Raw genomic sequence first — 16,566 nt, 5'->3', positions numbered from 1 at the left:
GGCTGTTTCTGACAAAACTTTTCATTCCAAGAGGCTTGTACCTAAACCGAAAACTTCCCAAATCTCTTGAAAGTTGTGACCAAAAAATTCCTATTGACAACACGTTATTTGTAAAAGCCATTCTCATTTAAAAAAATTACTTTCCAAATTAACATCTGCAAAGGAGAACAAAAGCGACTTTTTTTTTGGTATGTTATACTTATCTTTTTTTACTTTCTTGTTATTTGCTTATTGTCTATCTACCCCTCCGTAGAACCTAGAATACCACCTGGCAAAGAGTAGGTGCCCAGTAAATACTTATTGATTGGATGCATAAACCTGCATTACAGCCCCTCTCCCCTCATTTTACAGATGAATAAAGGCAACTCTTTGAAAACAAATTTACCTTATAGTTAAAATACAGCCATCCTTTCGGACACATTCCATGTTGTTTTGGTGTATCTTTCTCTTTCTCTATGACCCAAAACTTTTTTCGCTTACAAATACTAGGCATAGAAGCGGAACACTCTTCACTGCCCCAGAGTCCTGGAGAAGAAAACAGTTTAGAAACAGCATGGAAACAATGGTGACTCATTGTAGGCACTCTCTATTGATCATTATTTTTGTGATTCCTATAGTTTATCTTTTTAATTTTTTTTTTACTTCAAAAACTGAACTAAGGAGGATTGGTGGTGCAAATGGTCAAGTGCTCGGCTACTAACCTAAAAGTTAGCAGTTCAAACCCACCAGCCTCTCCATGTGAGAAAAGACCTGGTGATCTGTTCCTGTAAAGATTACATCCTAAGAAATTCTATGGGGCATTTCTACTCTGTCATCTAGGGTCACTATGAGTTGGAATTGACTTGATGGCACACAACAACAACAGAAACGGAACTGAATTTAACTACACATCATAGAGTTCTAGTGATAACAGCTAACTGGGCAACATGCCAAAGCAATCATTGTAATTCAAGAAGGTAGAAATTTTGCAAATGCAAAAAAAAACCTAAACACTGCAGTTGAAATCATAGAACTGATCAAAGTCTTAAGAACATTTGACTTCAGTAGCAAAAGAATACTTTGTTTTAAAATATCCAGCTTCAATGTAAAGAGAAAAAAGATTCTAAAACAATAGGTGAATCATTTTTGCTTTATAATTCTTTCAAAAATATAATAATTTGGAAACACCAGGTCAGGAACTTCTAAGAAAGTAGCACTTCTCAGCACTGACCCTTAAATAACACAGACTCACATGTAAACATGCCTGCAGTAAAATATATCGTGAAGTCCTTAGGCTCCTGGACATTTTTTTTTTTTTTTTAATTTAGAAGAGCTAAATTTTCAGAATAAGGGTTATGGAAGGCATTTCATTAACATTCAAGTTGTATATTCCAGAACAGGGCAAAGATGCATGCAAACTGCAAGGACAGGCTCAGATTTCTAGTTTCAGGAATGTGAGCCAAAAGGATGTTGGCATTTTGAAGGAGGGATGAATGCTAGTTTCAGTGCACATCAGCTGTTCTCTCAGACTCACAAAGTAGCCCTTTCTGGAGGCTGTTGTGACACCTGCTGGCAAAAGCAAGCTGACTAGCCACATGGCTTTTCCTTTCCTAACCTCTGTAGAGGCCCTCACACCAAGGATTGTTTTCCGTGGTTATCCCTCTCCTGACTTAGGGCACAAGGTTGGTTGTGAATCTGTTAGGGTTGTAGACATATTACCTTTTATTAGTTAGAAATTGAGAGGTAGATATGAATGGACAATGCAACCAAAACAATACTGTCCTGACAAATAGAATTAAAAAAACTATCATCAACATAAATGTACTTTTAAATCCAACTTGCAAACAGTTGCTGTTCTAAGGCAAGCAGCATTTAATGTCAGTTATTAAAACAAAACAAAACAAACAAAAAGAATATTGAGTTCAATTAAAAAAATTTATTAAATAGGAAAATGGAAGGAAGTTTCACAGGTGTTAAAATTCTGGCTAATTATAATCTAGACCCTAGGAACAAATACACAAAAAATGGATTGATACTGAAGTTTTGTAGAGAATGGCATTTGTCAGGCATATTAAAAAAAATTTTTTTTTTGTTGTGCTTTAAGTGAAAGTTTACAGAGAAACAGAGAATTAGTTTCCCATTTGATAGTTCGCACATAAAGTGTTCCATGACACTGGTTGCACCTCCCACAATGTGTCAGCATTCTCCCCATTTCTGCCCTGCGTTCCTTGTTTCCTTTCGTCCAGATTTTCTACTCCTTCCTGCCTTCTCATCTGTACTTTTAGGCAAATGAACTTGTGTAACTGACTGTTCTAAGGAGCATGTTCCTCTTGGGTGTTATTGTTTGTTTAAGGGCTTGTCTATGGTTTGGCTGGAAGGTGGTCTCCAGGAATGGCTTCGGTTCCACTTCAGAAAGGTGTCTTAGGGCCATAGTCTTGGGGATTCCTCCAGTCTCTGTCAGACCTATAAGTCTGGTCTTTTTTGTGAATTTGGTTTTTTGTTCTACATTTTTCTCCCACTCTGTCTGGTACTCTCTGTTTTGATCCAGTCAGGAATGTCAGTAGTGGTAGCAGGACACCATCTAGTTCTTCTGGGCTCAGGCTGGTGGAGGCTGTGGTTCACGTGTTCCGTTGGTCCTTCGGAAAATTGCTCCCTTGAGTCTTTGGTTTTCTTCACTCTCCTTTGCTCCGGATGGGAAGGGACCAATAGTTGTATCTTAGATGGCCACTCACAAACTTTTAAGACCCCAGATGCTACTCACCAAAGTAGAATACAGAGTATTGTCTTTATGAATGATGTTGTGCCGATTGACATAGATGACCCTGATTCTATGATCATTCATTCACCTTCTAGTCTAAGAACTTCATCCCTCTAGACGTTTGGTTATGTCTAAGAAGTTTCCATGACTGTGTCCCTTGTGTGCTCTATTGTCTATATTAATATACATGCAGCACCTACAATTATGTATGTAGAAATATCCACAACCAAACCTTATCTGCAGGTGGGTGTGCTCCCTTAAACTCTCTCACACCTTTGTGGCATACCTATCTAATGATGCATCCATTAATAAATTATTATTTGTTAATACTACTGCTGCAGGATTATCTATGTTATAGTAATTATTGTAAAAAAAAAAAATTATTGTAGTTGTCCTTTATTTTTGCGTTCCTCCCAGTGTCTTCCTTTGCCTTGGTCATATTGTGCCGACTTCCCCCATGTTGTGTATTGCTTTCCCCTTCACCAATATTAACATGTGTCTTCTATCCAGTTAGTTATTTTCCCTTCTTCTCCCTCCAATCCCTGGTAACCATCAAATAATGTTTTTCTTTTTTTCTGTATGTAAACCTTTTTTTTTTTTTTATAATAATGGTGTATCATACAGTATTTGTCCTTTTGTGATTGACTTATTTCATTCAGCATAATGCCCTCCAAATTCATCCCTGCTGTGAGATGTTTTGTGAATTTGTCATTATTCTTTATTGTTGTATAATATTCCATTGTGTATATGCACCAGTTTGTTTATCTATTCATTGTGGTGGGCATTTAGGTTGTTTCCATCTTTTTGCTATTGTGAATAATGCTACAATGAACATAAAAATATGTCTATTTGTGTCATGGCTCTTATTTTTTTAGGGTATATACCTATGAGTGGGATTGCTGGATCATGTGGTATTTCTATTTCTAGCTTTTTAAGGAAGTGCCATACCATTGTCCATAGTGGTTGTATCATTTTATATTCCCATCAGCAGTGTGTAAGAGTTACAATCTTCCCACAACCTCGCCAACATTTTTTTTTTTTTAATTGGTGGCATTATTGTTAGGGTGAGATGGTATTTCACTGTAGTTTTGATTTGCATCTCTCTAATGGCTAATGAGGAGCCCTGGTGGCACAGTGGTTAAGCATTCAGCTGCTAATCAAAAGGTTGGCAGTTTGAAACCACCAGCCACTCCCTGGAAACCTTATAGGGCAGTTCTACTCTGTCCTGTAAGGCCACTATGAGTTGGAATTGACTCGAAGACAATAGGTTTTTAGTTTTTGTTTGTTTGTTTTAATGGGTAATGATCACAAGCATTTCTTTATGTGTTTGTTAGCCACCTGACTGTCTTCTTTGGTGAAGTGTCTGCTCATTATTAGGCATATTTTTGAACATCCATTTTTGGTGCATCTTGGCTCATGAGGAAGGACTTACCCAGATGTAAATTATCTTCAAGAACAAGAGTGCATGGATTAAATAGAAGGAATGACCATCCTGAAGCCCAAGACTGATGAAATTAAACATATTCAACTGAAACAGAAAACAACCAAGCAAAAAACTTTTTGCCGAATTAATACAAAGAAGTCTTTAAGACTTCTGAAAACAATCACTTTGTATTAAAAACCCCACAAAGAGATAAATAAAATGACCTGTTATGGATGAAATGAAGCCACATCTCTGGCTCTGATTATTCACGGGTCTTTCTCTTTCTTTGTCCCAGTTCTTGTATATTAATGGTGTTCCATCTCTCCAGCTGTAGGAAAATTAAAAAATTTAAGGTGTCTCATTCTGAATGTTCAACCTCTAACACCATTCCTGGAGCTCTGGGGTATGAATTGAAGGCATAATATTTTATTAAATTTAAAAAGACACTCATGTCTTTGGTTAGGAAAGTGAAAATTTTAAGTTATAAATAATGCTTGAAGGCTTTTAACAAATTGATTACTAAGATCTAGTCCAATCATTCTGCTAATAAAACCTGTCAAACAAAATTAAATGCAAATTAATCTATGTTCGTACCGAAATTCATCACTGGCTCTTTCTTCTCGAAGTCCAATCCACCAGTTTACACCAAACTTTGATAGCTAGTTTAAAACAAAACAAAGAAACCTCAGCATTTATTCTACTTGCTTTCTCTTTTCAGTATTAAGATTAATGGGGTTGCCCCTAATAGCTTTCTATTTTTTCGGTATTTTACCCAATTATCTAAAGAAGCATAAGAGAAAGCTCAGCATCTTGAGAAAATCTGAAACTTCATTATTCTAAAATATTCCCTTCTTATTATGAAGGAAAATTGGGATCAACATTGAAAATAATTTTAGTTTTGTTCAGCATGCAGTATCTTTCTCATAACTTTCCATATGTATTTAAAAGTAAATTTTCTAACTCTATAATAGGCATTTAAAAAAGTAATACTGTAAGTTAAAGTAGAAGATGGATTCCTTTTTGACTAAAAAATTAGTGGTTTATCCTTTCAGTGATTTACAGAAGTCCAGTGAATGTATCACATCTATTTGAAAAATAATTCAAGGCACGAAGACATCAGTGGTACAAGGATTTTGAATTTTAAGCATTGGCATGACTGTTAAGCTTTTAAACTAAGTATTATAACCCTCCTCATTGAAACAGATACAATAGAGAACAAAAGATATCACAGAATTTATAGTGTTTGACAACTAGAAAATTATCCTTTATATACATTATTAATTTGACACTATTATTAATCACATGGACATAAGTACAAAAAGTATAAAATTGAAACAACACACACACATTAGAACAGATGTAATATTGGGCTTATGCTCCAGAAATTGAAATTCCCTCTTTAACTATAAAAGAGAAAGAGGCAGTCATGATTTCTCTAAGACTTCTAAATCAGTATACTCAATTAAGGGGGGGGGTATGTGTGTGTTGAAATGTAACTTAGATTTTATATGCTAAAAGCCTGTTAACTGGGATGCATTATATAAGTTTGCACTCTCACTTCTTCTGTAAAGACTTGGGACTATTGGGAGATAGTCCCAATTTTTTTTCCACATGAATTTCAGGTCATCATACAACAAAACCAAACAGCTCACTAACACTCAAATACACAAACAGGTGTTTTTGCTCCTTAAAAAGTGTGGCTGTCTGCCATATCAGCCATTTGAGAATAATGCAAAATGGAGCAACTGTAATTTTGGATCCCTGAGGCGCTGTTTCATGGACGTGTTCTTACATGCTGAATTTAGATTCCTATTGTCAGACTTTGGAATCAGTCCATTGAGACTGGCTGTGAGCTCAGTGGGGGAATCACAACAATTTCATTCAATCTAAAGAGGTCTCATGTGCGACAATAGTGGAAAGCATGTCCCAATTGTTCACTGCCCCAATTAAGAACCTCTAAAGAAAAATTATAACTATACATCTTAAGTGGTGTATTTATTACCACCTCAATTATAAAATGGTAATCCTCCGCATGGCATATCACAACCTGTTGTGATATGGAACAGAACTTCATGGGACAATCTAGAAGATATCCAAAATCCAATGTGAAAAATGAATGTTTTATATTTTAGTATAGTTATCAAGTCACAACAATAGAAGACTTTTAAATATGCTTTGGTAAAAAGGAATGTGATGTGACCGTGGATTTTATAATATCAACTATGCTTTGTTACACACAAACAGCAGTTAACAATAGCAGCATACTGGAAGAACAGTTATCAAAGAGGAATGCAACACAGTAACAGCCAATCTATTAAGCGATATAAAGAAAAACAACCTGTCATCTTTTAAAATATTTTCATCAAAGATAGCAAAATCAGTTTAAGAGTTTAAAACACTAGGTTGTGGAGGAAGATTAATAGATTTTGATTTATTTTCGTTAGAAGTATATAGAAATAAAATCTTTAAAAAAATAGCATATCAAGATTTCCAAATGAAAATATTGCACAACCAGCGTAAAAATGTTGGCTAAGTGGACTAACTGGCCAGTAGTTCATGCCACACACAACTTTGAAGGAGCTCGGGGTCTTTACTTTTTAGGCATCAATCTGAGTATCAAGATGGCTCAAAAAATAACTTCCCAAAAATTCACTCTCAGTCCTGGATGCTCTGTTAACCCAGAACTGAAACAATTCCTGAAGCCCACTCTTCAGACAAAGATTAGACAGGACTATAAAACAAAAGATAATACATGTGAGGAGTATTTCTTAGTTCAATCAGATACATGAGGCCAAATGGGCGGCTCCTGTCCAGAGGCAGGTTGAGAAGACAGGAAGGGACAGGAACTGGTTGAATGGACACAGGGAACCTGGCGTGGAAAGGGGGAGTATGTTGTCACATTGTGGAGATTGCAACTAATGTCACAAAATACTATGTGTATAAATTCTTGTATAAGAAATTAACTTGAGCTGTAATCTTTCACCTAAAACACACACACACACAAAAATTCACTGTCATCATGCCTCGTAGCTCTCTGTTATTTGAACAGTACGAGGGAAAACTCCAACTCATTCTTTTTCCTAAGTGGAAACATTTTGTTTTAAAAAAAAAATATGCTTCAGAGTTTTTAAAACTGTATCCAGCTTTCTTGTTCAATAATTAGTTCTTCCACTCTTCAGCTAAATCTTATTTTTGTTTTTCTACAACTCTAATTTTGACTCTTTATAGAGGAGCTATACAAAACACTTAAGTAAGCTAACCAAGTAAGTTAGCCATCGAGTTGATTCAGACTCATAGCAACCCTAAAGCACAGAGTAAAACAGCCCTACAGGGTTTCCACAGAGTAGCTGGTGGATCTGAAGTGTCGGCCCTTTGGTTAGCAGCCATGGCTCTTAACCACTGTGCCACCAGGGCTCCAAGTAAGTTTAAGGATATTTAATTCTGCATGTATAGGATGGGTGTGCCACAAAAGCGAGTGGTGTGACCTCTGTGCATTTAGTTCTGCACCTTAGAATAAAATATCATCTCCTGGGCTGACCCTTTCCAGTAGGGCATTACATACATATGTAATGTAATTAGTCATCATAACCACCATTGTCACCAAGAAAAAGTGTCCAACACAGCCATAAATTATGCATAAATAAGAATTTTTTTTGAAATCTAAGTTTGTTAATGACTACAACCTTCTTCTCTCTAAATTGATACCCTTTCCCTTGGTCCCATGTCCCCTTTCTTGGTCTCTATATCCTACACCCTCCAAAAAGTTTATTTTGTAACACAGTGGGGTGTAAGATGAGTCAGTAGCTCACCCATAGTACTGACAGGCCATTCTATGCTAATATGACCAAAGGCTGGGTAGCAATTTTGCTATATAGGACATCACAAGATTTGTCTAATTTGAATGAGAGTCCTCAAGTCTAGATCATGGCACTGGCTGTGGTTTCTCAAACTGCTAAACCGTTGGGGTTTTACTATTTCTTTCTATAATAGTAATTAGTCCCTCCATTCCCACTGATTTCCCAACCCTCAAAGATTAGGGAAGTGAATTAAGGGAAAGGTGAGGAGAGAATACCTGCAGAAGTTCCCAGGAGAGCTAAGCTCTATTGGAAAGACCAAAGGAGCCCCTCATTGTTCATGTGTGATGCAGAGCTGGTGGCGAGCTTTTGGGAAGGGATTTTAGAAACACTATTCTACTATAATGAGGACATTGTATCTTATATGCCCCTGCCACTGCCGTTGTGCCTGCAGAGGCAGCACTATATAGTGTTTTTAAATGACCCTGTAATCAGATATCCTGGATTCACTTCCAAAGTCCACCCCTTGGCTGTTGTGTAACCAAGTTGCTTGACTTCTTCAGAGTCTCAGCTTCCTCCTCTATAAAATGTGGCTAATAATAATCTTCTCACAGAGTTCTTGGGAAAATGAAATGCCATTAAAAATTAAGTACTTAGCATAGTGCCTGACACCACTAAGGTTAAGTCTCGGCCAAATGCCAGCTCTTACGGGGATGTGTACTTTGTGAATATCCATGGGTTGGTTTTTGGCCTTCACCTGGTCTCCTGTGTGGCTAGGAGTTCAGTGTCTGGGTAAAGAAACAAGCATATTTTCTGAGGTCATGAGACACAATTTGCTGACATTTAATATTATGGTTTTGGGTTGAGTGTTTCGTTTGTAGGAGCGGAAGAGTGGCAAATAGAGCACAAACTATAGTGGGGAACATCCTGGTTCCAGAGGTTGGCCTGCTACTCAGTCTCTGTGGGACCATGGGACCATCACCTCACCCTTCTCTTTCTCCACTTTTCCATCATAATGGTTAGCAGTCCTGACCTGCCTGAACCTCTTAGGCTGCATATCAAACAGAATTACAGAATTGGTAAACTCCCAAGGGCAGTGAAAAAAAACCTTACTCTTAAAAGCCTGGGGTGCTGTATACAGAGCTTCATGTTAACAGTCAATTGCAAAGATATGAAGAGATGCTAGAGCCAGAAAGAACTCCTGGAGATCATGAAATATGGTCAAATTACAGAAATAGAAAAAGCTTTATCTTGCTTTCAAAGGTTTCCTAGAGAAAATTGGGAGTGAGGTGTTTCCTCTTTGATGACTTTCTAGTAACTTGTACACACTTTTCTCTTTCACCTGGCTACCCAGTATCATTTCCAGCTCTGTTTCTGAGCTTTTTGAAAACAGAGACTGTATCTCATGCATTTTTGTGTCCTTAACAAATATCATAGTGCCTTTTTTTTTTTTTAGTACGTACCTGATACCCACTATTCCTTGGCTGGAGCCCTGGTGGCTAAGTGGTTAAGAGCTCAGGCTGCTAACCAAAAGGTCGGCAGTTTGAATCCACCAGCCACTTCTTGGAAAACCTATGGGGCAGTTCTCCTCTGTCCTACAGGGTCGCTATAAGTTGGAATCGATTCGGTGGCACACAACAACAACAACATTTCTTGACCGGCTATTTCATTATTTAACAGGTTTTGCATTCTGCTTTCTAATTAGCCTAAAAAGAAACAAAACCCACTGCCACTGAGTTGACTCCGACTCACAGAGACCCTATTCCTCGATTAAGGGTATTCTTTTTTATTTTAAGTTGAAATGAAAAGCCACTCCTTACCAATTCTCTGTATATTGAATCTTTACAAACTTAAAAATACTGTACTTTTGTAAGCAAAATCTGAAACTTTAAAACCTCCATGCAACCCCCAGGTACTCCTTGCCCTCCATCTGTGCTTTATATCCCCCCCTGGGGCTCACCCATTTATCTTCTTGTAAGCTAGCATGTAATTTTATTTACTTATATTGATTACAGTCTCTTTTTATTTTTCCCACTCTAGACGATAAATAAGCTACATGAGGGCAGGAATTCTGGTCTGCTTTATGCACTGATAGAGCCCCAGTCCCTAGAAGAGTAGACTCTCAAAAAATGTGTTTAATGAATGATTGAATACACCTTGCAAAAGCAATAAAATTCTTCTTACTCACCATTGTTGCTAATAAAGAATGAAGAGTAGCAAAATGACTGACCTACACAATAAACCTTCCTGTTACAGAGATTAAGGGAGAATACATTCCATTGTTCTCTTCATCTTTATAACAGGAAGACAAATAATTCTCAACAATCCATGGTTTTTAAATGAAACTTAAATAAATGTCTGAAGTTAAGTTAAAGAAAAAAGAAAAAAAAAAGTCCTGCCCAGGACAGAAGAAAGAGCTAAGCTCTGAATTTGCATGGTTCATTATAAGTACCGCTTTTATTTTGCTGTGGATAAATTCTTGTTCACGTGCAGAATGAATTGTGAGAGGGTCACTGTGCAGCCAACTGCAGACAAACTCAAAGGAGGCCCATTCCGAGGGAGAGGTATGAAAAAGGTATTCTGTATCCTGATAAAAGAGCCAGGGTTCATCTGAAATAAAAGCAAATATGAACAATGCAAAAACCATTGAGAAAGAAGTGGTATTGAGGGAGCAATGCTATTACTGACCCAACATTTGTAATTGGATCACTCTGCATTAAAAAAAAATATGTATATATGTGTGTGATCGACGGCAGTGGGTTTGGTTTGGTTTTTTTGATATGTATATGTACACACATACACCCATATATTTTTTAAATGTGGAGAGATCCAGTTACAAATGTGGGGGTCTGTATACACCAACACACACACACACACACACGATATATACAGTATATGTATAAATTACTTGCTTGTTTTCCTTGTTCTATCTCACATATAACATTTTCACTAGTATTCAAACGTCAGGAATAGTTACACATTTTAAAATCATGCACTGTGAAAATGGAATTAAGCTTTCTTTAATCATATTTAATGACATTTATTAATTTAATTATTATTAATTTATTAATTTGAATCAATTAGCTCTACATTCACATAAGAGAGGCTCAGTTGGAGGAATTTAATAATACAGTAATGTTATGTAAATAATATATAATAAGAAGTTCAGGAACGGCTAGGATCCTTTCTTACCATGTCGGTACCACTGTGGAATCTTGGGTTTCACATCTGCAAAGTGAAAGCAAAACACTTTGACCTAGCTTTCTTCACAGAGGCATGATTTCTGAATGACTACACCTCTAGAAACAATATTTCGTACTTTACCTTTTAAAAGATCATTTAAAAAACAGGTACCTTGTGATGCTTGGAATATGGGTAGTTTTCATTTTAAGAGGAGATTGAAAAAAGGCCTCTGAATAAAGAAGGAAGGAAGCGAACACTTGTTGAGGGCCCACTGAGTGTCAGACACTGTGCTAAGTGTTTTTATCTACTCATTATTTTTATAAGTAACTTTGCTTGCTTTTAATGTCAAGGTGACTTTTTTTTTCTGGACTGTACTTGCAAAATAAAATATTCTACCATACGAACAGAATACTCTTATTCCCAGTTAACTGACCTAGCATACTGTCCTGGTGTTATTTTTATGCATTTCCTTAGATACATTCTTTTCTAAAACAGTTAGTAGGCAGGAGGCAGGGGGAAAGAGGACTCAGCGCTTAGGGGACACTGAGCTTCTGCTAAGGGTGATGGAAAAAACTGGGAACAGACAAGGGTGCTGGTTGAACAATATGATTCACATAATTAATGTCACTGAGCTGTACATGTGAAGACTGTTGAGATGGCACATTTTGTTACAAGTATATTTACCACACATACACACACAAAAGAGCTCTTGCACTTTGGTTCATCATGCAGGTGTTGCTCCTCTGATTTAGGGTGCTTAAGCTTTAGATCTTTGTAAGTCTTTACTTGGGAAAGTGCTACAGAATATTAGAAAGCAAATACAGAACCAAGACCTTATTAATATTCTTACCTCTTGGAATTTTGCATATCCATTCACGTTTGGAACCACACTGCAAGGGCAGCAACTTTTTGTTTGCCTTATACACAGCACAATTTCTTACATCTTCTCCAAAATAAGTATTGTCTAAAAATGAAGAGACGACCTGCAGCAGATGAAGTTCATTATTCCCTAATGATGACTCCCGCACAAAAAGTTTCAAAAGACCAAGAAAGGCTTTCCTATAACTAATTACAGATTTCTGGAGGAAGCTTCAGAAATGCCTGGATATGATTTCAGTTCAAAGTTGTTCCACTTTTGTGAAGAACAAGCTAATCATCCTTTAGCATTTTTTTTTTCTTTTCTTAAGGATTTTTTTTCTTAAAAATAGGCACACTGCTTCTTTCTCTAGAAGGAGCAAGTCACATGCAACCATCATTCTGAACTTGCACTATTTTCTAACTGGCAGGATTAGTCTAGCCTCTTGGATAAACTTCTCAGAGGCTCAGGGATGTTAGAGCTGGGTGTCACCTTTGATGTAGATTCATTTGTACAAATACTAAGCTTTCAGTCTCTAATAACTAAATTCTAAGCCGTCGGAATCGACTCAACGGCACTGGGGTTTTTTTAAGCCACAGCTAGCTTTAATATGGAAAATACAAAACACTTTCCGTTAACGATCACATCACAGGGATATTAAGTAAAGATTTAACCTTCTCAACCATTAAGTGATTCAGCAGAAGAATGGATGGACTACAAGTAAAATTGGGGTAAAAATTTGTAAAAAAAAAAAAAAAGAGGGTATTTTGAAACTGTTCGTACTCCTTCTCATGCATGTATACAAGCACACAACAATTTACCAAAATGAAATACATATGACCTCAGATTCAGAGAGTAGTGTGAGTTTTCATTCATTATGTTTAGCGGGAAGTGGTGAGGAACTTGGTCAACTGCTCATGGCTTTATCTTATTTATTCTGAACCAAATTGTCTATTCTTCTTCTATTACTAATGAGTGTGTTTTACTAAAATGAATTTAGCATTCTCAACTTCTATATGCCACATTGCATTTTTCAAGTGCCATATTGATGTTAACTACCCAACTGTGTCATGTGGTGGCTGCCATTCATGGAGCATGCCAAACTGCTTTGCCTCTTCTGCATTCTGAGTCTTAGTTTCTTCATCAGCAAAACAGGTAGGTGGTCCTGGATGATCTCTAATTACACTCAGATTCTGGTCCCCTTTTTAAAGAAGTAGTAATGGGGTGGAAAAGTTAATTTTTTTTTTTTAGTTAGCATGCCTTTGTCATTATTCTTACTCCCACTATAGGCGTATGGAGCCCTGGTGGCACAGTGGTTAATAGCTCAGGTGCCAACCAAAAGGTTGGCAGTTTGAATCCACCTGCCACTCCTTGGGAATTCTGTGGGGCAGTTCTACTCTATCCTGTAGGGTAGCTATGAGTTGGAATCGACTTGATGGCAATGGGTTTTGGATAGGCATATAGCTTTTCCAAAAGTTCCTTCTTAACCACAAATTTGAACATCTACGTACCGGGTCTAGAGATCCCTTTTCCCTACTGATCTTGACCTATTTCAAAGCTTGGCTGCTATTATTTTGCCAACTGGGAGACCTTACAACATCGTGGTCTTGGAATCAGATAACTCGTAGGCAAATCTCGGCTCTTCTGTGTATTATTTTAGGCAAACTACTTAATCATCCTAATAACCATTGAACTGAGTCTTTGTAAGGACTAAAGGGGATAATGTAGGTGAGCACTCAGCCCAATGCTTGGAACATTATAAGGGCTCAGTGAATGAGAGCTGTCACTAAATGCGCATCAGTCTCCCCATTTCACAGGTGAAACTTAGCAACTTGACTTTGCATGTGCCCTAGGATTGAATCCATTTTGATCTGGGATACTGTTTCAGCTTTTTCCCTATAATCTTGAGAAAAATGTGAGAAGTCCTCATTGCAGATGAAAAGAAAAATGTAAGTGAGTTCCCTCTCTCCTTCATAAAGGTTTGCTAGTATGAGATTGAATGAAAAAGCAAGTCTTTTTTTTTTCTATCAGAATAACTTGCTCTGATTGAGAAGAAGGTAGTATTTCTACGGGTGACAATCTACCCTTTTAGAGTGAGATAAACTGAAAATGGATCTCCAGGACAGTCACCTTTTCACTGTGACATGGACGAGTTTCCCATACCCACGAAATCAGGTGCTTTCCAAGAGAAGGAGGGTAAGGCAAAGGAAGCCACCTGATATTATTTTAAAGAATAGTTACTTCTCTGCCTGAGACAAACAGGAGAAGGTTTGAGGGCCTTTTCAGAAATTTTGATTTCTTTTTAGGATGAGATTCCATAGATGGCCTCAGAACTGTCTGGCTACCAAAGGGTTCCCAGGACCTTGCAGAAATAACTCTCCTGGTTTCAAGGTCTGATGCTGTTTTTATTTGGTCAAGGTCAAGGAAGATATGATCATTATTTCCAAGTTCTAGTTCATTCACGGAGTCCCTGGGCTCCTCAGAAGAAAGGTCTGACAATCTACTTCTGGAGAATCAGCCACTGAAAACTCTATGGAGCACAGTTCTACCCTGGCACACATGGAGTTGCCATGAGTTGGAGATGACTCCATGGCAGTGGGTTTTGATTTAGCTCATTCATGGTACTCTACTATGTTTGGTTGGTTCACCAAGTGTTTCCAGGGACATCTGTTTGGAATTTATCTCCTTTTCTCCAACTTGGAAAGACTTACAGGAGTCCCATCAGACCACTCCCAAGAGTCAGCATTCTGCGGGTTTCTTTTATTAAAACCAATCCAGAACTGCCTTTCTTCTGTCCTATGAAGAAAAGAAACAAAAGCTTTGCTTTCCCCACTGAATCCACAACATTATCTAAAAGATTAAAAAATATTTTAAAGTATCTGTGTGTGCAGGGAACAGCTGATGCTACTGGCAGGACTGATCAAGTCAACAAACATTTATTGAATGTTTCCTATGTGTTCAGTATGAATGGTATGAAGTGAACTGATGGAAGATGTGGCCTCATATGCTATTTTTCTTGGTTTGTGTAGTGTGCTTACTGGTGATGTGCATTTGGGGAAAAATTGGTACATATTGGGAAATACTGGTTTCTCAATTAGGAATGGCAACCCCTTTTCAATCGGGACAAGAAAATATGAGAACAAGTTGGTAAGAAGTTTTGGACCATCTCTTCCCTAAAGGACTTTTAACTACTTGACCATAGTTTTGGAGCCCCTGTGGCTGTTAACCAAAAGCTCAAATTCACCAGCCAGTGCTTAGAAAACCTATGGGGCAGTCCTAGTCTGTCCTATAGGGTCACTGAGTTGGAATTGACACGGTAGCAACAGGGAGAGAGTGTGACTATAGCTTTAATTTCTTGCTATTTTGTCAAATGTTCATGTCTTCTCTGAAAGTTAATCACCACCCCTACTTAATAAAGATAAAAATTAATAATAAAGTAAAATTATTTATCTTAACATAAATAATTCCTCAGTGAATCAGTCCAAACCATGGGCGATTAACTTCAGCAGTCACCACTGGTTTAGACTTGGCAAGAAGCTCCACAGAGAATCATCTTCCCTCCTATTAGGCAGAGTACAAATATGTCAAATCACACACTGCTCAATAAATCAAGCAATAAAGCCTAATTGTACAGTGAACCATCTAACCAAGATAATTTTCTGAGAATAATTTTGAAGAATTAAAGATTTAAAAGATCCAGAAATCATGACAGATGCTTTATTTTCCTTAGTGCAGAGAAGCAGGTCCACTCTGAAGCATCCATTCTCAGAGATTTGAGGTACTCTGCTGGAACAATAAAAATTAAAGTACCATGCAACTCATAAAATCAGAGGGGTCACTGGTATCCAGTTGATCATTGTGGTGATGACACCTTACATTTAAGGTTGCAGCAAGGTGAGAATGGTCTCCTTAAGGTTACCCCAGGCACACTAATATCAAGGGCATAGGGTTGGAAACCCATGTCGCTCTCCCTGCTTTGATAATGTTTATTCTTTATTCACTGAATTCAGAGTTCCATCTTTTTACTGCACATACTGGCTCCTAGAAGATGAATTGGTATTTATTTTCTCTCCACCAATTTCCTAAAAGTATATAATTTTTAAATGAACTCCCACATATGTGTATGTTTGCACATGTATATATTGAAATCTGTATCTAGATACATACATTATATATATATATATATAACCATAAATATAAATATATAAACAACCAAATCCATTGTTGTGGAGTTGATTCCGACTGGTAGCAACCCTATAGGGCAGAGTAGAACTGCTCCATCAGGTTTCCAAGGCTGTAAATCTTTACAGAAATAGACTACTACATCTTTCTCCCACGGAGCAGTTTGTGGGTTTGAACCACGGACCTTCTGGTTCGCAGATAAGCACTTAACCACTGTACCACCAGGGCTCCTTTATCATATATATATACACACACATACACACACACACAGAGATCTATCTGTCTACCTATCTGAGAAGAGAGAGAAAGTGATAGAGAGGAGAGAGACAGTGTGTGTTAATAAAATAGAAACAGAAAATCTGTGCCATGAAAGGAGGAAAAGGCATACATG

General features: G+C 37.4%; 1 protein-coding gene across 1 annotated transcript in view; it reads right to left on the bottom strand.

The window, feature by feature from the left end:
• PLA2R1 (phospholipase A2 receptor 1) overlaps nt 1-16,566 on the bottom strand; it is a 126,492-nt gene that overhangs the window by 24,104 nt on the left and 85,822 nt on the right. The window contains exons 15-21 of the mRNA XM_064287449.1: nt 14,705-14,789; nt 11,988-12,120; nt 11,147-11,182; nt 10,407-10,564; nt 4,755-4,819; nt 4,385-4,488; nt 386-525 (exon numbers count right to left, since the gene is read on the bottom strand). Coding sequence (XP_064143519.1) covers nt 386-525; nt 4,385-4,488; nt 4,755-4,819; nt 10,407-10,564; nt 11,147-11,182; nt 11,988-12,120; nt 14,705-14,789 — 721 coding nt within the window. The remainder of the gene's footprint in view (nt 1-385; nt 526-4,384; nt 4,489-4,754; nt 4,820-10,406; nt 10,565-11,146; nt 11,183-11,987; nt 12,121-14,704; nt 14,790-16,566) is intronic.

The sequence above is a fragment of the Loxodonta africana genome, chromosome 6, assembly GCF_030014295.1.
Source record: "Loxodonta africana isolate mLoxAfr1 chromosome 6, mLoxAfr1.hap2, whole genome shotgun sequence".
NCBI lineage: Eukaryota > Metazoa > Chordata > Mammalia > Proboscidea > Elephantidae > Loxodonta > Loxodonta africana.
This window is presented reverse-complemented; position numbering and strand designations above follow the sequence as displayed.